At 44.7% G+C, this 20,933-nt stretch overlaps 2 protein-coding genes across 3 annotated transcripts; one reads left to right on the top strand and one right to left on the bottom strand.

The window, feature by feature from the left end:
* The first annotated feature begins 3,717 nt into the window (after positions 1 to 3,717).
* On the top strand, positions 3,718 to 10,804 carry LOC142960012 (rho GTPase-activating protein 24). The gene is made up of 9 exons (XM_076101580.1): positions 3,718 to 3,769; positions 4,244 to 4,357; positions 5,437 to 5,644; positions 5,732 to 5,864; positions 6,628 to 6,701; positions 7,032 to 7,153; positions 7,702 to 7,936; positions 9,486 to 10,436; positions 10,564 to 10,804. Exons 1-9 carry the CDS (start codon positions 3,718 to 3,720, stop codon positions 10,802 to 10,804), a joined length of 2,130 nt encoding a protein of 709 aa, XP_075957695.1.
* Positions 10,805 to 12,724: 1,920 nt separating this feature from the next.
* On the bottom strand, positions 12,725 to 20,623 carry kiaa1191 (KIAA1191 ortholog). Of its 2 annotated transcripts, none has more exons than XM_076101744.1 (9): positions 20,444 to 20,623; positions 18,949 to 19,078; positions 18,800 to 18,860; positions 18,238 to 18,413; positions 16,358 to 16,472; positions 16,012 to 16,139; positions 15,771 to 15,874; positions 15,363 to 15,520; positions 12,725 to 14,972 (listed from the first exon to the last, which is right to left on the bottom strand). In XM_076101744.1, the coding sequence occupies exons 3-9, from the start codon at positions 18,822 to 18,824 to the stop codon at positions 14,758 to 14,760; spliced, it is 921 nt and encodes a 306-aa protein (XP_075957859.1). In that variant the 5' UTR covers positions 18,825 to 18,860; positions 18,949 to 19,078; positions 20,444 to 20,623; the 3' UTR covers positions 12,725 to 14,757. The 2 variants fall into 2 exon arrangements, with proteins under 2 accessions (XP_075957859.1, XP_075957860.1); XM_076101745.1 differs by having other exon boundaries at positions 12,725 to 14,969.
* Positions 20,624 to 20,933: the final 310 nt, after the last annotated feature.

The raw sequence follows: 20,933 nt of genomic DNA, 5'->3' as shown, positions 1-20,933 counted from the left end.
TAACAGGAAAGTTTAAGAATAGATTATGGTTTGGGTTCAAATTACTACAGAAGTGACGTTACTTAAAAACGTACGTTTTGCAACTAATAAGTCAACGCTGACTGCTTGTTTCATACGGGACGTGAACCGTGGTCTCCTGGGTGAAAGTCCAGTGTGTTTCACGTTGTTTTTTTATTTTAGGTTCTCATTGGACCTTTTACTGTTTGTGCTGAATTATTAACATGTACAATATTATCAGTTTAATAGCTTTACCAACAATTGAAGAGTCTGCTCAGAGTTATGAACCTCAGTTTATTACTGGACCCTTTGGACTCCGTCACTAGTCACGTGGTGCTAGTTGTAGTTATTGTGCGTGATCACTTGGGGGCGCTGATGTTGGACTTTTCCTTTAAACGGTCGATTTGTTGTCGACAGTGACAGATTCTAACTGCTCCTGGTTAGCAATATTCCCATTCATGTGATTCATTACAGGCGTGCGGTCGAAGTGAAGAAGAGAGGAGGTGACACATTTAATTTAGCGGAGAGCACACACACACACACACACACACACACACACACACACACACACACACACACACACACACACACACACACACACACACACACACACACACTCACAGCACTTTGTAATGAAGAGCATACCGTCCAATGCCGGTTTGTATTGACAGAGATGTGAAAGCTCTCAGCTGTGATTAGAATCCAGTCCGTCAGACGCAGAAACAGGCGAACATGCAGCGTTCATATTTATTGTGCTGTGAGTCCGTCTCACTTAAGATGCATCGTAAAGACACAAGAACACAAGTTTAATATCAACATTAGTTTATTTTAACCGCGATACTCCTCGAGTCTGATTTATACATTTTATTACTTTATGTCTTTAGACAGTGTTTTCTGATTTATGGAGTGATACAAAGAGATATCCTAAATTCACTCTAAAAACCTTTGACTCTAATGTGTCAACAAAATAAAACAAGAACTTTAAACCCGGCTTTATCCAAAGTTTAGATTTCTGTTCTGGAAATGTATGAAAATTACCACAAATGTCTCATTTGCATATTTAAACTCAACATTTCAAAAACTTGTAACACAATAAATAATGATCTTAATGTGAGTGATGAAGTGGTGAAGTTTCATGGTGATATCTATGAGTTCATGTGTTCACCTGTAGAGTCTCTAAATGTCTGTAATGTAACTAAACGTCTCTAAAGGACGTTTCCTCTCAATGAGTTTGTTCTCAGACTCTGATGATAAATCTCCACTTCAGCAGCTCTTACATTCACCAAACTTCACTCGTTCATTCCTCTCTGTGTGCTGAAGGTTCACACAGAGGGGTTTGCAAAATGAAACAAGAATTCTTCAAATTTCTGTTCTGGAAATGTCTGCAAATTAGCACATAAGATAATGCATCATTTTGCATATTTAAAGATATCAAAAACAATAGTCTTAATGTAAATAATCAACTGAGGAGGTTTCACGGTGATGTTTACCTCTAATATTTGATTGCTGGTATTGATTACTTTAGTAATATACTGTATACTGTACTTTAGGCCGATGAGGTTTATCGAACTGGAGAGAGAGAGAGAGAGAGAAAGAGAAAGAGAAAGAGAGAAAGAGAGAGACACACACACAGAGAGAGAGAGAGGGAGAGAGAGAGAGAGACACAGAGAGACACAGAGAGACACAGAGAGAGAGAGAGGGAGAGAGAGAGAGAGACACAGAGAGACACAGAGAGAGAGAGAGAGAGAGGTTCCTCATACTTTAATTGAGTTCAAAAGTTGACCAGCCTTTCTCGCTTTTATGTCCACTTGAATCATGGCGACAGTGTGTGTGTGTGTGTGTGTGTATGTGTGTGTGTGTGTGTGTGTGTGTGTGTGTGTGTGTGTGTGTGTGTGTGTGTGTGTGTGTGTGTGTGTGTGTGTGCTGCAGCAGACCTTACTTCAACAGCAGCAGATTTTGAGCCAGATCATCTCTCTCTCTCTGTCTGTCTGTCTGTCTGTCTGTCTGTCTCTCTCTCTCTCTCTATGTCTCTCTCTCTGTCTCTCTGTCTCTCTCTCTCTCTATGTCTCTCTCTGTCTCTCTGTCTCTCTCTGTGTCTCTCTCTCTCTCTCTCTCTCACCATCAGCTGTGATTACTTTGGTAAAACAGCGCTGCGTCGCAGAGAACCAATTTTCCTAATGCACAGCCTTCAGACACACACACACACACACACACACACACACACACACACACACACACACACACACACACACACACACACACACACACACACACACACACAGCATGGTTATTGATGAGGTAAATGGGGAGGGGGGCAACAAGGGGGCACACACGCTGCTGGGAAACAGCGAGAGGGAGAGAGAGACAGAGAGAGAGAGGGGTGAGGATAGTGGGAACAAGACAGAAGGACGAGCTAGACGGGGACAAAGAGAGAGGGACAACGGTGGGAGAGACGGGGGAGAAAAAAGGGACGGAGGAGAGGAAGAAGAAGAAGAAGAGGGACCGGGGGGATGACGAAGACGAGGACATTTCAGATGGAGCTAATGAAGCAGAGGACAGAGAGGGAGACGAGGGAGCAGGGAAGACGTCTCCGTCCTCACGAGACGATGGACGAGACATCAGGATGATTTCACTTTTTGTTTTATAATATAGAAATATAAAAATATAGAGAATAATGCTGATTAAGTGTCTTCGTGCAGGGAGACAGCCAGCATGATGTTCTCCAAAGATAGGAAGCAAATGTCAGAGATCTCACTCCCGGTGCTTTAGGGAAACCCGGAGACAGTTTCATGAAGTCCATCCGGGGCCGATGGATGTGATCAAGGAGAGGAGGAGGAAACTACATCTTAAGAATACTTCAAGAAGAGTTGGGGAAAGGTTGCAACATCCTGGGACTTTTCTCTCCATATAAAAAAAACAGGAAGTTCTCTTCACATCACGAAACTCCTCTTTTGAAGAACTTCTCCTCCTGAAAAGGTGTGACCCTGCAATCAAAGATCTCCTTTTAAAAGCTCTCGTGAACACCTATACATCATATCCTGTGTGCTCTTTCTAATGATGGGAGACCTTCTAAAAACCTGCACCATCCTCTCAAGGCTAACTTGAGGTTAGCATGCAGGAACATCTCTGCAAGTTTCAACATCTGCAAAATAATAAATAATGTTTAAATCTCTTTTTAAGGCCTTTGTGTTCCTGTATTTTTGCAGTTAAAAACCTGGAACCTCTCGTTAAGCTTTAAATATTCACTCTCCTCTCACCTTTTTAAAAAAAGGTTTTCAGCCTCTAAAATATCTTAAATGCTGATTATTCAACTAGAATCTCTTATAAAGGCACTAAATCCACAAATAACCTCTTTTTTAACTTCCTCTAATACAATATTTGGCAGGAAGTCAAACATCTATAGAGGACCTCTCTGCAAAAAGACATCATCTCTACTTGAATCCATCTTTTAAGGTGGAACCTGCAGTTAATTATCTAAATCCACCATTTGTTTTAAGGATTTTTCTTCCAAGGAACGACTCTTCACACCTCCCAGGATGTTAGAAACCAACACTAAGTGCTTCTACTCTTCATGGTGGCGACAGAAAGAAAATCATAAGTGACGCCTTTTTTTATGCACCGCTGCTAAACTTTCTCAAGTCTGCAAAAACAAAAAGAAAACTAAAAAAACATCGTTCACATCGTCGTCGTGTGTAATTTTTCGCGCCGAGCATCTACAGCATGGGACTCAGCTGCTTCAAGTCCTGGAAACATGACAGCACAGGCCACAAAGGTGACACACACACACACACACACACACACACACACACACACACACACACACACACACACACACACACACACACACACACACGTTATTTGTTAATCCCTTTCAGAACTCCAGCCCTGTGTGTGTTGTCCTTCAGTGACATCTGTTAAATGCTGACTCAGGGTTTTCTTCATACATACTGTACATGCATGTGTGTGTGTGTGTGTTTGATATGACTTTGAGGAGGACAGACAGTGGAGCATGATGGGACATGTGATGGGGGGGGGGGGGGGGGGGGGGGTGCTTCCACATCACATCTTCTTTCTGACTAATGTAAAGATTTATTGGACTACGTTTGTCTACTTGCTTCTGGTTTCTCTGATTCGAACCAAAGCAGGAAACACTTATATGCAAACTGGTCAAACACGTTGAAATAACTTCACTAATACATTAGTTTGCATTTTGAATAACCTCTAAAGACTCGGTGTGTGCGAACAGGAAACAGAGACGTGTTGGCCAGCCCAGGATCCTACTTCTTCCTCTCTAACAGCGCCGGGCAAGGTGACGAGTGGCTGAAGAGCCTCAACAAGGGAGTCTGGATCCCTTTCACAGGTGTGCATGCAAGCACGCACACACACACACACACACACACACACAAATGCAACCACTCTCACGTTGTCTGCAGCAGAATAAGAACAGGAAATGTGTTCAGACAACTTACGCTACACAAGAGCAGAGAGAAACAACACTCTTTCTTGGGCTCTTATTTTGAAAGTCTAGCATGTTACTCCAAGATTTTGGGACTGTATATAGGAAGTGGACATAGTCACCGTGATGTCACCCATTAGTTTGTGGACTACAGTTTTCTAGCCTCAAGTTCAACATTTTGCCCGTCGCGATCTTGTTTTTTTTGGAACCAGAAGTGACACGAGAGGGCGGAGCTAAGCACCGAAACGCTGAATAAGACGTTCTTTAGGCGACCAAAATGCTACAGTTAACTTTCATGAACTGACAACACACTGTGAAAGAGTTAAAGTTGTAAGACAAAAACAAACAAAAACGCAAACAACTCTGAGACTGGAACACAGTGCTAGAGACCTGTCAATCACTGTGTAGCCCCGCCCTAAAGCATCCCCTGCTTTATGGTCTGTTTGACTCTAAATGGACCATAATGTACTAAATGAACATCATGCTGTATTGAAGAAGACTTGAAACTAGAGATTGAGACCATAAACTCATGTTTACAATGTTTACTGAGGTAATAAATCAAGAGAGAAGTAGAGTCATTTTCTCATAGACTTCTATACAACCAGAGGAGTCGCCCCCTGGTGGACACTAGAGAGAATGCAGCTTTAAAACATGAAGCTTTGACTTCACTCAGCAGAACCGGAGAACCTGATGGGGACGAAGGACCTAATCCATCAACAACACATTGGTTTTCAGCTGACAATAAACTGGTTTGGGAGGTTTAGTTATTCTTTAAAGGAACGTGATTTATTTATCTGATAAAGAAGCACTTGGTGTCAAAATGTTAGTCTTCTAATGAAGTTTGTTGCCTTAAATACGTTTGCTCCAGTGTACTGGACAGCACATTACACCTCCTCCTTCACCTTACCTGCCCAGTCACCTTGTTTCTGATTGGATGTGACGGCTCCAGAGAGGAATCCCACTGAATCCTTCCTCCCTTGCAGGAGTCTTTGGTCAGCGTCTGGAGGAGACGGTGCTGTACGAGCGACGTTACGGGGTGCGCTTGGTTCCTCTGGTGGTGGAGCAGTGCGTGAACTTCATCCGGGAGCGCGGGCTGCACGAAGTGTGCTTGTTCCGCCAGCCGGGACAGGCCAGTCTGGTCAAAGAGCTGCAGGAGGCCTTTGATGCAGGAGAGAGGCCGTCCTTCGACAGGTACAATGCATCCTCTTTTTGTTTTGTGACCACTTGTTCCTTCAAAGGGTGAAAGAAGTGAACTTGCTGTGTGTTTTCTTCCTGCAGTAGCACAGACGTCCACACGGTGGCGTCACTGCTGAAGCTCTACCTCAGACAGCTGCCGGAGCCTCTGGTTCCTTACAGACGCTACCAGGACTTCCTGCTCTGTGGTCAGAAGCTGTCGAGTGATCGCACACTGGTAACCAACACAACAGTTCATTGGTTAAAGTTACTGTGAGGAACTTTCAGCTGGTCCTGAACCAGTCTCAGTTTAGTCCTGATCCTCTATCAGACCTCCATCAGTAAAGAGACCATCAGAGAGAAGATGGTCTGTTTCTATAGAGTTATTCTTGATGCTAGTCATCGGAGCCACCGGGTCAGATTCTGGTGAAACCAGATGAAATCATGCAGGTTCACCAGAAACTCCTTCAGCTCAGACTCCAGCAGAGACCGGTCCACCGTGGACAGACCCAGATCCTCCAGCAGAGACCGGTCCACCGTGGACAGACCCAGATCCTCCAGAAGAGACCAGTCCACCGTGGACAGACCCAGATCCTCCAGCAGAGACCGGTCCACCGTGAACAGACCCAGATCCTCCAGCAGAGACCGGTCCACCGTGGACAGACCCAGATCCTCCAGCAGAGACCGGTCCACCGTGGACAGACCCAGGTCCGACTTCACCTGCAGCCTTGGACCTGCAGTCGCCAACACCGACACCACGCTGCAGGAGACCCAGGACGTATTGCTGGACCCACTGGAGGGAAGAGAGTCACAGGAGAACCAGAACCAGGACTGAGAGGAGCAGACTGTCAGACAGCTGCAGTAAAATGAGAGGTTTTCCAAAAGGATGCCAAAATTAACACAAAATAAAAGTTCCTCACAGTGACTTTAAAGAGCAGCTTATCACCACCTAGAAACCTGTTCGCGGTGATGTATTGACTCCCATCTTCTTCCTCACTCAGGTTTTGGCAGAAGTGAGGAATCTTATTCACGAGTTGCCAGTTGCAAACTTCAACCTACTCAACTTTATCTGCCAGTAAGAAGACTTTACTATAGATGGACAGTTTGTAGCCACATTTCTTGTTTAAACTTACTTGGTTTGTTTAAATGCATTTGCATATTTCTATTTAATAGAATTCTGTATATAAAAAAACTCATCAGAATTTATCATAATTAAAATAAAGTTTTTCTTCTTAATTACAGTAAAGTACTGCAAATGTTTCTGAGGCTTTCTAACCTCAACAAGAAGAACATTATTGACGAAGTTGTGAATTATTGGGTGTAATTGTCATAAACTTGAAATAGTATTAATTATCTTTTGTGTGTGTGTGTGTGTGTGTGTGTGTGTGTGTGTGTGTGTGTGTAGGTTTTTAAATGAGGTCCAGAGTTACTCCAGTAGTAACAAGATGAGCGGACAGAACTTGGCCACTGTATTCGGACCAAACATCCTCCGAGCCAAAGCTGAAGACCCACAAAGCCTCATGGGAGGTAGACAGAACCATAAGAATGATGAATTATTATTTTTGAAACCACGTTTTGTTACCTAAACATGACCAAGTACTTGTGATGCCTACATATAACTAAGTTGTACTTTTGATATGTTTTTGTTTTGTTTTGTTTCAATTTCGTAGTAATGTTAAGTCAAACCATCATGTTTTTTCCAAAATCTAAACAAGTAGTTTTGTTAGATGTTTTTGTCAGTTCACCCACTTTACAACGTTTCAAACTGTGACTGTAATCTGTTTGGAAATGTCATTTTTTAAGAGACAGGGTTGAAAAAAAGTAGTATTTTATGTTGGCAAGGAACATGGATCTACTTTTTTTTTTTTAAAGAAAATAACTAATTTCATCAGATTAATTTGAAAGATTTTGTACTCAAATAAAAAGTCTCATTAGAACGATATTAAGTGTGCTTACCAATTAGCTCTCGAAAGTGATAAGTGAGATTTGAAACAACCATTGTCGTGGTGTTTGCCACCTGAGAGAACCAGTAGGGTTCTTTGAAGAACATCTGAATCTTTCTCTCTGTTTCCTAGGTGCAGCGCTGGTCCAGGTGCTGATGCTGGAGCTGATGAGAGAGCACGAGTCTCTGTTTGCCAAAATCCCCCCGACACTCTCCACCCGTCCACCACGAGGTTTGCATCATTCACCGAGTGCTCTGAGGCAGCCTCATCTCCACCCGTCGCCCTGCCTCCGCCAGCTGTCGATGCCTCTCATCATGGAGCGCTCCAGAGAGCCGGGGCAGCCCGCCGCAGACCAACAGAACCCCAGGTAACATCTCATGCACTCACATGGTCTGTCTGGGTGATGTGGCAGCTAGCAAACGTTCTGGTCCTTTCAAAATTGAGCCCAACTGGAAAAACTCAAGGACGCATAGATAGAAGAGACCAACACATTCTCACTCCAAGCGCGTCAAATGCGTCGCTTGGACAGTGGCCCTACGCTTCAAACTACAGCGCTCTAGCGTCAGTTTTGGACGATTCGGGGATGTCGTGTCAGTTTCTGCTTGTCACACGAAAAGTGTCTTTCAAAATAAACTTCCAACATAGATTTATTTAGAAAAAATAGTTTGTTTTTAGGTTAACTTGGTTAGGTTTAGGTTTAGGTAAACAGACTTGTGTTGCGCTTTTCTAGTCTTCCGACCACTTAAAGCGCTTAAACACTAAATGTCATTCACCATTTCATACACTGATGGCTACCATGCAAGTGCTACCTGTCCTTTATGACTATCTACCCATTCGGGAGCAATTTGGGGTCCAAGGACAAGGACACCATGGACGACCCGTTCTACCACTGAGCTACCGTCGCCTAACCATTGTGGTTTGGGTTCAAATAAGTACGTTTGTTACGTGGTGTTAGTTAAGTATGTTAGTTCATAACAAAACTATGGTAAAATAAGTTTACTGTGACTTGGTTTTACATGGGACATGAACAGTGGTCTCCTTGGTGCAAGTCCTGTGTTTGTCATCCATTGACACAGATCTCCATGCCTTTTATAATATGTTGGATGCTCTGACGTTATGAAGCCTACAGCTTCAGCATTTTTCTTCTTCTTGCAACCAGAAGCAAAACGAAGGGTTGAGCCACTTCTTTTTGCAACCAGAGGAGCCGCCCCCTGATGGCCGTTAGAAAGAATGCAAGTTTTAGGCACTTCTGCGTTGGCTTCACTTTTCAGACCCGGAGGTTGCCGCCTGGTCTTATACAGACTCTAAAGGGTGCCGTTGGTATCAGATGCCAAGGGCCACTGACCATGAGTTGGAAGTGAGAACGGAGTCAAGAAATGGATCCCCATTATTGAGTCTCCTCTTTTTTCTAGACCTCTACACTTGTGTCCTTGACATGCCGAACCAACAACCTTTTCTTCATATACGATTCTTTTTTATCACATCCATCAATCCTCAATATATAATTCTACCGTGCATAATAAAACCTTTTATCACATCTTGTTGTGATGTTGGTCCTTGCTCGTGAAATGATTAGTTCTAAAACAAATCTCTTAGGAGCTGATCACACCGAGATCTTTACTACTTTACCACTGACTTCCTGTTTTTATGCCTGTAGATGTGGTAAGAACGGACATTGATTTTAACGATAGTTAATTACGATGAACTATATAATTTCCCCCTCCTCCTCATTCAACAGCAAGACCTCGATGCCTGCAACCAATCATTTCCCCTGTTATTTACATTTGATTTGCCCGACTCGCTTTGCCAAGGGGTGTTTTTGAAGCGGCCACGCTTGTTGCGACGCGTCTCGTTGTGATCGGCCCCTCAGTGGATCATCTTGAAAGTCTAACCTTAGTTTCCTTTGCTTTCTTTAGCTACGTCTTCTCTGTCGCTGCCAAATCCGACTTGTCCTCTGGTCAGAAGAGATTTCTCGGCCATCGGTACACCTCCTCCCACCCAGAGAACTGCTTCTACCCCCTGCCTCCCTCCAGTCAGCCCCTTCAGCACGACTCTAACCTACACAACATAGATTATCACCAGCGCCATGCTGGGCAAGGACCATCCACTGCAAATGTTCAAGCCTCTTCAAACAGCCTACAAGACCCACCACCAGACAGCTCCAAGCCCAGACCGACTCCCATGAGCTGGGCAAAGGCTTGGCCTGGCACAGGAGAGGCAGGCACTGGTTTCTGGAGCTCTGGTGAAGATGGTGTGGTGCCAGGAACTGCCAGCGGGGGAAGCAGTGAGGCTCAAGAGGACAGCAACCTTTCTGCCTACGACAACCTGGACAGAGTGTCTCTACGTCACAGGATGGAGGATGGCGAGCATTTTGAAAGCAACGATCCAGGAGGCCATATCGGACCTTTTGGAGAGCAGGAGGAGCTGGAGGAGGCCGGGCATACAAGGGACTCCTTGTCTTCATGGTCTTCCTGTGAGGTTCTACCATTGGACGAGGGCGGTGAGGCTTTGGCCACGGTTAGTCCTGACGTATCACTAAAGACACTGATAACTTCAAGTCAGGTGGCAGAAGAAGAAAACAGCGATAATGACGATCACGAAGATGGCAACGACAATGATGATAACGATGAAGACAATTATGACGGCGCTGATGACGACGTCCACCACCCTAACTCCCCAGCATCCTGTTCCGCGCCCAGTGACAGCCCTCTCAGTACGGGCAGCTCAGAGGTGTTCCTCCCCTCCGTACCTCCAGACCTCCAGGGGCCCGAGCCAGAGTCACAGCCTGGGGACGCTCACTCACTCCTGGCCAAGCTGCGGCATCAGATGGCCCGGCATAAGGCCGAGCACCAGACCAGGATACAGAGGTGAGACACCAGCACAAGGAGGAATATAATATATAATTTATATATAAATACTTTCACAAATGCTACATGTCTCTAGTGTTTGTTGCAAAAATGTATGTACTATTTGGTATATGTGTGTTTACGGCAGGTTGGAGCGCTGCAACGACGTCCTGGAGCGGCAGGTTGCGGTACTGCGGGTCAGTCTGGAGCGGCAGAAGCGCAGCCGAAGCATCGCTGAGATCAAGATCCGCAACATGGAGCGGGCCAAAGAGGACGCCGACCTCCGAAACGACACGCTGCAGAGGGAGATGGAGCTCTTCTTCCAGATGTATGGAGAGGCCAAGAGAAGAGGAGGGAATGAAGGAGGAAGAGGAGGAGGGAGTCTCTGAAGACGGATGGAAAGATTCTTTCGAAGTGTGTGGATCGGTCGGATAACACAGTGTGAAAGAGGATGATTGGAAATCGATCATGAAGGCAGATCGTGGAGGCATCAAACCCAGAAGGAAAAGACTAAGTGAGGGTAAGGAATTAAAGGAGTTGTTGTCCGATCCAGAAGACAATCTGAAGAAATAAGACGGTTGTTTGTCATTTCAATCAGGTAGCCTCGGGCCGAAGAGGTTCAGTTCACGGGTTTTTCAGATGGTTTGAATTTGAAGAGCCGGTGTGGACGTATGTCGGATTGGTTTGCTGGAGCAACTGATGGACCCTCTGAGTGTCTTCTTGCAAGTTGAGGTATTATTCAACATAAACCGTAACCTTTGAGAAAACAAACCTAATTCTAAACTGTTCCTGAACAACCGAGATCTGGAAGAGGAAGGAAAACAAAGGCCTTGTCCAGACTTTTCAAGATGTCAGAACTGCTGTACTTAACATCTGATCTCAGATGAGGTTTACTGTCAGTTGCTGCAACTGGAGTGCATGATGCCAGAATTCAAGCTCAGAGTCCATCATTCCGTCCTTTGTGTGCACATAACACAGGGAGCACTAATGCGGGTCTTTGCCGTCAGTTTCGTTGTTCAGGAGAATTCGCTGCCTCTCACCTTCCCCACTCCAGTTTTTTTGACAATCTTATTTGGTAACGCTCAGACTCTCTCAGACTCGTCTCCAACATACTTAACCAAACATTGACGTTGGTATCGTCTTGGACAGTTGACGAGGTCAAGAAGCTTAAACTAGACAATCTGTTGTGACGGAAAAAAGCAGGGATAGCGTTCAGACACAAGGGTTTCAGTCTCTGAAGTTGTGTTGTCAGCGATAGGCTTTAGAGAACTTAAAGTTACTGTGAGGAACTTTTATCTGGTCCTGAACCAGTCTCCGTTTAGTCCTGATCCTCTATCAGACCTCCATCAGTACAGAGACCATCAGAGAGAAGATGGTCTGTTTCTATAGAGTTATTCTTGATGCTCGTCATCGGGGCCACCGGGTCGGATTCTGGTGAAACCAGATGAACTCATGCAGGTTCACCAGAAACTCCTTCAGCTCAGACTCCAGCAGAGACCGGTCCACCGTGGACAGACCCAGATCCGGAGGGAGGAGAGCTCAGCTCCCGGCAGCAGCAGCGCCTCCTCCTCCTCCTCCTCCAGGAGTAGAGCTTCTCCTCTCTGGGAGTCAACACCAACACCACGCTGCTGGAGACCCAGGACTTATTGCTGGACCCGCTGGAGGGAAGGAAGGCACGGGAGAACCAGAACCAGGACTGAGAGGAGCAGACTGTCAGACCCTGCTGCAGTAAAATGAGGTTTTCTAAAGGGACTCTGGTGCCCGGAGACACTACCACTTTAGTCCACAGGGACCAACAGAACCAACACTAAATTAAAAGTAGACACTTGTCTTTTTAACGTATTTAAAATACAAACTTTTCATTTCCTGCAAGTGATCCAAGTGTTATCTCCTAAGTGGTCCGCTAATATACGCTGGAGCGATCTGGTCTACTTAAAGACGCAGATCTGTGAATCAACCGTCTACACACTGTTATTCACTATAATAATAATGAAACGACGGGATGCTGTTTCTAAATGACTTGTCTTCAGGAACTCGACTGACTGCACTGCAGCAGATGATGGAGAGGTTTTAGTTTTTACAGTTTGAGTGCGGTTCACTCTGCATGAAACACTTCTGACACTTTACAAGGAAAATAAACTCAGTTACACACAAACAGTTCCTCATGTGTTGAACCTGTTTGTTTCTGTATTCACTGGTGAACTGAGGCTGAAATAAATGTCTACAGATCCACAGTGAATATTTAAATGGAAATAAACAGTTCCGAGTGGAGATATTGTGCAAAACAGGTTGAAATAAAACACCGACTCTTTGTTTTTCTGATGACAACGTAACATTTATTGTGAAATTTCAAAGTGTACAGAGACTGTATAAACCAAGGACAAGGTCTCTTTGCCATCAACTGGAAAAATATTGACCAGACGAACAGAAAACGTCACAACCGTACAGATTCAGATGTGATTCTCCAGTCAGGGAGAGATTTAAAGGGGAGTGTCACACTTTAAACACAGCGAACATAAACTTTAACTGAGAGGAAACAGTCATATTTTAATATTTACAGCTGCTGAGGGTTCAGGAATGTTCAACATCTGTCAGCAGAGGTTTACTTCAAACTGCTCAGTCATATTGAGCAAATAATCAAATCAGAGTGAAACAACAACAATCAGCCGGGTGCTTCATTTACTTTGACGGGTGGAAATCATTGAGCGCTACGAAGATTCACGTCATCTCGCAGAACCCTCGTTAGCATTCAGCTAGCGCTGCAGAAATGTCTGTGTTCTCAACGTTTCCTTTGCACAGAGAAAAAAATACTCTTTCACTTTGTGACACAAGGCTTCTGCAGGATGCAGCACCGTTTTATCTCTTCAGTCGATTTGCACCCAAACCCATGTGGAGCCCTTCATCATTGACCGTCAGACCGGTAGAAAACAGAGGCCACACGTTGACGGCGCTCACACACTGAAAACAGTCTTTAAACCTTCTTCTTCTTTTGAGTTCTTGTCTCCTTCGATTGAAACCAGCAATCACAAAACAAACTAAATCTGTTACTACAGCGGAATGTAAAAAACAAACAACCTATAAATTAAAACATCTGTAACACAAAACAATAAGTGGAACGTTTCAGTGAGCAGGATTTCCTGAGACAATCTTTTCTTTGTTCTCTTGGTTTGATTTGTTAAACTACACTTTAGGAATGTGTTTTATTCCAGCCTGCTTATTGAAATGTCCCTTTAAGAAGACAGACTATCAACACAGTAGCTTTTCTCACATTGACTTGCATCCTGGAGGAATGTGTAACACGAGAGGCTAATCGAGCATGTTTAGGAGGAATAAAGTGCTTTTTTTTTTTTTAAACAGAGGATCATTTTAAACAAGGACCACCGTCATCTTCACTACATACGAGGATCAGCCACTGCCAGCATGCTGCAGCTGTAACAGTAACAAGACCGAGGGTCAAGGGAAAGTAGGATTCTTCTTTTTGCAGCCAAGTAACACAGTAAACGCCTCAAAGATGGAGATGGGAAGTTGTTAAAAACGTAGCATGTTGTAACGACAGCGCAACATGCAGAATGGACGAGGACTTTGTTGAGTTTTTTCCTGCTAAATACGTTTATTTACAACTTGTTTTGTCAGATTTCCTTTAGGTAACGTCGCCAACATCCCAGATAACAGTCGCCAAGTTTCCATTTCAGTCAAGAAAACGTTTGAAATGTCACGAGAAACAAAACCGCATTTCCATCAACTGGTCTGGAGCGAATACACTCGGCCGCAGGGCTGAAATTCAAGATTATTTGGTGAATAAAAGGAAACAAAGCCCACGATGACGTCTTCAAATGTCACAACTCAAAAGGCATTCAGTAACCAGAAAACATCCACATTTAACTCTCTTTAAAAAAATATACTCAAACCAATGAATTGATGATCAAAAGAGTTGCAGATTGATTTAATAGTTGACGACTAATCTGTAATCCGCCAGCAAACAGAGTAGAAGAAGAAGTAGAGCTTTGAGTCGTCTTGGCCGACCAATCAGAGAAAGTCTTCAGGAATTTGTTTCAAATCGGTCGAGTTGTAATTGTGAGTTAAACGTTCGAGACGTCACAAGTTATTTGTGAAAAACGTTTCAAAAAGCACCTCGAGCGAACGTTAAAGACGTTTCTTTTCTAACGCGATGTTCAAAACGCGTCGATGGAAACACGGCGAGCGATTACCTCGTTGAGCACAATGTTATTATTCTCCAACAGGAAGGACGTACAAAACTACGAAAATGAGACCCAAGTTGTAATAAAGCAGAGTTGACGACGTGATTACATTTCATGGGACCTTTGATGAGACGTGCGCTGTCTCAGAATCCGGAGGGCGTGAGGACGTTCATGTCTCTGGGCTTCAGCTTGTGAGGTCGCGCTCCCTGCCGGCGAGCCTCCACGGTGGGGATCTCCATCTTGGGAGGGTTCACCTGCTGAGCGGCGGTGCCGTCGGCGAGCCGCGTGGCCGACGACTTCATCACCTCCATGGGCGTCGGCTTATGGGCGCCGCGGTACGCCTGCAGCGCAAAGCCTGCTGGGAAAAAAAAAAGATAATGAAAATAATTGAAAATAGTATTACTGACATCAAGAATTATTATTAGTTATTATAAACGTTCCACTAGTCTGAAAGACGTGTCCCGTCTGAAATGACTTACCTAAAGTCATGTTGTAACAAAGACTTTGATAGTTTCCAGACTGAATCGTCCTTCGTGTGAGAAGAGGAACGTTGTTTCTCAGCGAACAAACTGACACTAAAGTTTGCTTTTAAAGCTCCGTGTTTACCGTCGGTCCTAAGTTCATGTGTTCACCCATTAACCAAAATTCTGGACGTTTCCTTTTTATGTTTTTTCCAGAACAAAGAGAGGGGACGTCTCTAAACTCTGAGTACAGATTGAGAGTCCCACAGCGGGGCGGTGCTGGTTACCTGAGGCCGTGGGGTCGGATCCCAGGTCAGAGGTCGACTTGTGGACGAGCGGCCGCGGTCCGAACACGCTCCACCGCTCCACCGCCGACTCAGAGCCACCGAGGTCCACACTGCTGTTAGTGGAGCTCACCTCTGAGCTGGTGCTGCCGAACCAGCCCCTACACACACACACACACACACACACACACACACACACACACACACACACACACACACACACACACACACACACACACACACACACACACACACACACACACACACACACACACACACACACACACACACACACACACACAAAGTGTTAAACAGCTTAAAGGTTTTCAGTGTTTCTGATCAAGATGGATTGTGTGTGTGTGTGTGTGTGTGTGTGTGTGTGTGTGTGTGTGTGTGTGTGTGTGTGTGTACCTGCGGTGCTGCTTTGGGGAGCTGTGAGGAGTGCTGGATGGAGTGGACTGAGTTGAGGAGCTCTGTCGATCTTCTCTGGCCTCCAAACTCTGAATCTGCAGTTTCTAAACAACAACAACATTCCGTCTTTAGTGATGACATCACCAAGCAGCCGACCAGCTACAGGTGTACTACAGGTGTACTACTGATTTAAGCCTTTTACGTCTTGGCCTTTAAGTTTCTAACGTTTCCCATGATTCACCTGGAGGGACTCGGGCATGCGGTGGTGGACCCTGGTCTCCTCGGCGGTGAGGCCTTTGTGGGGGGTGTAGCTGGTGTCGGTAAGCCCCGCCCTCTGCTCAAACCTGTAGACGCTGTCCTGAGTCTGCTCTGAGAGAGACAGTTAAAATAAAGAGACAATGTTTAAAGATCAAACATTCAAAAGGTGTATTTAAAAAGAATGAAATGGTTGTTAATGACTTATGAATGAGACATGTTCTAGTTCTCTACTTCTGGTCCCCATGGTTCTGTTTCTATAGAGGAGCAGAACTTCATATCACAGAGAGAATAACGATCAGAACATCTGGGAGTCAACAGAGCTCACATACTGGTGATGAGAGAGTTCATGATGACGGAGGAGGCCTTGGCTTTCACCACAGCTGGTGCCCTGGAGGGGGCGCTGTCTGCCACCGTAGACTGACTCACCGCACCGCTCTCATCCTCCTGGTGAGATAAAAATAAAACATCATCCTCATCATCTACGCTCAGCGTCTTCCTCATCATCTACGCTCAGAGTCTTCCTCATCATCTACGCTCAGCGTCTTCCTCATCATCTACGCTCAGTCTTCCTCATCATCTACGCTCAGCGTCTTCCTCATCATCTACGCTCAGCATCTTCCTCATCATCTACGCTCAGAGTCTTCCTCATCATCTACGCTCAGAGTCTTCCTCATCATCTACGCTCAGAGTCTTCCTCATCATCTACGCTCAGCATCTTCCTCATCATCTACGCTCAGCATCTTCCTCATCATCTACGCTCAGAGTCTTCCTCATCATCTACGCTCAGCGTCTTCCTCGTCATCTACGCTCAGCGTCTTCCTCGTCATCTACGCTCAGCGTCTTCCTCGTCATCTACGCTCAGCGTCTTCCTCGTCATCTACGCTCAGCGTCTTCCTCGTCATCTACGCTCAGCGTCTTCCTCGTCATCTACGCTCAGCGTCTTCCTCGTCATCTACGCTCAGCGTCTTCCTCGTCATCTACGCTCAGCGTCTTCCTCGTCATCTACGCTCAGCGTCTTCCTCGTCATCTACGCTCAGCGTCTTCCTCGTCATCTACGCTCAGCGTCTTCCTCGTCATCTACGCTCAGCGTCTTCCTCGTCATCTACGCTCAGCGTCTTCCTCGTCATCTACGCTCAGCGTCGTCTTCCTCGTCATCTACGCTCAGCGTCGTCTTCCTCGTCATCTACGCTCAGCGTCTTCCTCATCATCTACGCTTAGCGTCTTCCTCATCTACGCTCAGCATCTTCCTCATCATCTACGCTCAGCGTCTTCCTCATCATCTAAGCTCAGCGTCTTCCTCATCATCTACGCTCAGCGTCTTCCTCATCATCTACGCTCAGCGTCTTCCTCATCATCTAAGCTCAGCGTCTTCCTCATCATCTAAGCTCAGCGTCTTCCTCATCATCTACGCTCAGCGTCTTCCTCATCATCTGCGCTCAGCGTCTTCCTCATCATCTAAGCTCAGCGTCTTCCTCATCATCTACGCTCAGCGTCTTCCTCATCATCTGCGCTCAGCGTCTTCCTCATCATCTACGCTCAGCGTCTTCCTCATCATCTGCGCTCAGCGTCTTCCTCATCATCTGCGCTCAGCGTCTTCCTCATCATCTGCGCTCAGCGTCTTCCTCATCATCTACGCTCAGCGTCTTCCTCATCATCTACGCTCAGCGTCTTCCTCATCATCTGCGCTCAGCGTCTTCCTCATCATCTACGCTCAGCGTCTTCCTCATCATCTGCGCTCAGCGTCTTCCTCATCATCTACGCTCAGCATCTTCCTCAATCTGCGCTCAGCGTCTTCCTCGTCATCTACGCTCAGCGTCTTCCTCATCATCATCTACGCTCAGTCTTCCTCATCATCATCTACGCTCAGTCTTCCTCATCATCATCTACGCTCAGCGTCTTCCTCATTATCATCTGCGCTCAGCGTCTTCCTCATCATCTGCGCTCAGCGTCTTCCTCATCATCTGCGCTCAGCGTCTTCCTCATCATCTGCGCTCAGCGTCTTCCTCATCATCTACGCTCAGCGTCTTCCTCATCATCTACGCTCAGCGTCTTCCTCATCATCTACGCTCAGCGTCTTCCTCATCATCTACGCTCAGCGTCTTCCTCATCATCTACGCTCAGCGTCTTCCTCATCATCTACGCTCAGCATCTTCCTCATCATCTGCGCTCAGCGTCTTCCTCGGCAGCAGCTGTGTTTGTTAGTTCTCACCTCAGCCAGACGAGTGAACTTCCTCTCCGGTATGACGGGTCGTCTCCACAGGTTGTTGATGCTGATGTCGTGGGGGGGCGTGGACATGGGGGCCTCCAGGTTGTCGTCGTAGCTGAGGGCCCGTCGGGTCATCCCGATGGGGAGCCTCATCCCGCCCATCCCAGAATCCTCTATGGCTGCAAACAACAACAACAACAGCTTTTAATACGAGCAGAAGCAGCAAACAGATTTAAACTAACGTCACACACTTGGCTGACTCTCTACGTCAGAGATCTTTTCATTTTAACGTCCTCCTTTTGTTTTAAATGTTCCTCACGTGTCCCATAAAAGAGCCTTCTGATTTAAGAACAATGAACTCTCTCTCTGCATCTTTAAAAGGAAATTTAAGACCAATATTTTTAATCAGGCTTCAAATTTGGAGAAATGTGACAGCCGTAGTTTTTTAAATTCAATCATTGGTTTTACATCGTTTTTATAAATAATTATAATTACTAATTATTTCATTATTTAGATGAATTGATTAATACTTTGCTCGTTGATGGATCTTTGTTTGGGCACTCACCTGGTAGATCACCTGTGCTAGACATGATGTCAGTGAGACCACGAACAAGATCGACCAGGACCTGGAAATAAAGAGAGATCTGTGTCATATATATATATAAATATATATATATAAATAAAATAAATAAATAAATGAATAAATATAAATACCTTCCGGCTGTGTTTTTGTGATGCGGACCGACTGGTGACGTGGAGACAACAGTTACATCGGTCTGTCAGACACACACAAGGCCCTCTGGCAGTGCATTGTGGGTAAGCAGCCACGCCAAGAGAGAAGCAACTACGGAGACAGCAGAGGTCGAAGGTCAACAGTTTAATTCAGAGCGCGACTCTCTTCTGTCTTTTAAACTTAACTTCTCACTAACAATTATTGTATTTAATCTACATATAATAAAAACAAGGTACTAAACATATTTAGTGTCCAAATGTTTTTGGATATTTTTTGCAACACGGATACTGCTAATAAATATTAATAAAGGTAACGATATAGTGGACATGTCTGACAAATGGAGCCGATGATGACAGCATCCCAGAGGATGATGACATCACTCCTACTGCAGCAACAAGAGGCCTGCATCACCCCTTCAAAATAAAAGCTTACATTTCCTCTTGTGGGGTTCATCAAGTCCTGCATTACACAACAGAACGTATTATTACTATTAGCTGACTTATTGTCAATTAAATGATGCATCCAATTAAGGCTGCATCCAACAATTATTTTCATTATTTATTAATCTGACAGCTATTTTCACAATTAATCGTTTGTCTAAAAATGTCAGAAAATAGTGAGACATGTCAATAAGAGTTTCCCAAAGCCAAAGAGGACGTCTTAAAATGTTAAAGATATTCACTTTAATGTGACAGAAAAGCAGAGAGAAACAGGTGATCTCCGTATTTGAGGGCCTGAAAAGATCATTTAATGACATTTAACAGGAGAATATTACTTAAAAGATGATTTAACTGTTAATATAGTTGAGGGTTCTGTCGACTAATCACTGCAGGTCTGAACACTATTGGAAGCTCCATGTCTTCTGTGGACAAGAACGTGTCATCTAATAACAATGTCCTATTACATCACATCGTTATAATATTATAAACGCAGATAAATGAAACTCATTCTGACACTATTATCCACGATGAGGCCACAGCCTCGCCAAACTCCATTCAGATATTCCTCATTTTAAGGGTATTGTTGTACAATGAGGGTTGCAGGTATATTACGGATTATTCCTTCTATATTCACATGATATCATAGTAAATTCAGCTAATATCTGAATCACCTAAAAACATTTATTTTCAAGCAAATCTCACACGCTGATGTGAGGAAACAGAAGAAAAGCTGGTTTAAAAAAGCTCATTTTTACTACAACAGAGACTGCTTGGTGTTGTTTTACTCATTCCGAATTGAAGAATGGCGTGTACACATTCGCAAAAATGTATAAAATCAATGTTTAACATTTTTTAATCGTCGACCGGGAGTTGTTTTATCGTTAAAACCCTCATATCTCGGGTGTAGTTTGGTGGCAGCTCGGAGCGTCGAGGGCACGAGATAGCGGAACCGGTTGGCGCTGGCTGCAGGGCAACACAATCAACCGTCAACCGGGCGACTGACTAACGGTTGTTAGTCTGCGTTATTTAATCTCACCGGAAGGTAACGGCGGCTTCAGGCCGACGACCGAGACATCGGTGAGCCTCCAATGTCGACTGGTTCACGGCGAAGAAAACGGATTTGTTGGGTAGCAGCCATTATTATTGTGCCCGATGAAATAAAGCTGCTTCCTCGATTGATGGAATGGTAGATTTCTCGTTTGCCTGTTCTCGTTGCTTATCGCGAGAGTTGAGGATAAGCTCACAGGCACACAAACACACACATGGACACACGCAAACTGTTATGTATGGCAGCACATCTCTACCACTGTGATGAAAACATACTGTTTACTAAAAAAATATTTAAAAATATGACGTTGTATATAATAATGGTTTAACATCTCTAAATAATGATTTAGCATTTCAAAATATTGATTTAATATCTCAAACAGCTCCAGGATCGTTTTTAGAATTGATCTTTTAAGATTTTACTGATCATTGGCCCCAAAATATACATTAATCAGAGTTTAACTCTCACTGTTGAGCTT

Source organism: Anarhichas minor, unplaced genomic scaffold, assembly GCF_050575085.1.
Source record: "Anarhichas minor isolate MPS153535 unplaced genomic scaffold, ASM5057508v1 ptg000027l, whole genome shotgun sequence".
Taxonomy (NCBI): domain Eukaryota; kingdom Metazoa; phylum Chordata; class Actinopteri; order Perciformes; family Anarhichadidae; genus Anarhichas; species Anarhichas minor.
The sequence above is the reverse complement of the archived record's forward strand: the minus strand, read 5'-3'. Positions and strand labels throughout refer to the sequence as shown.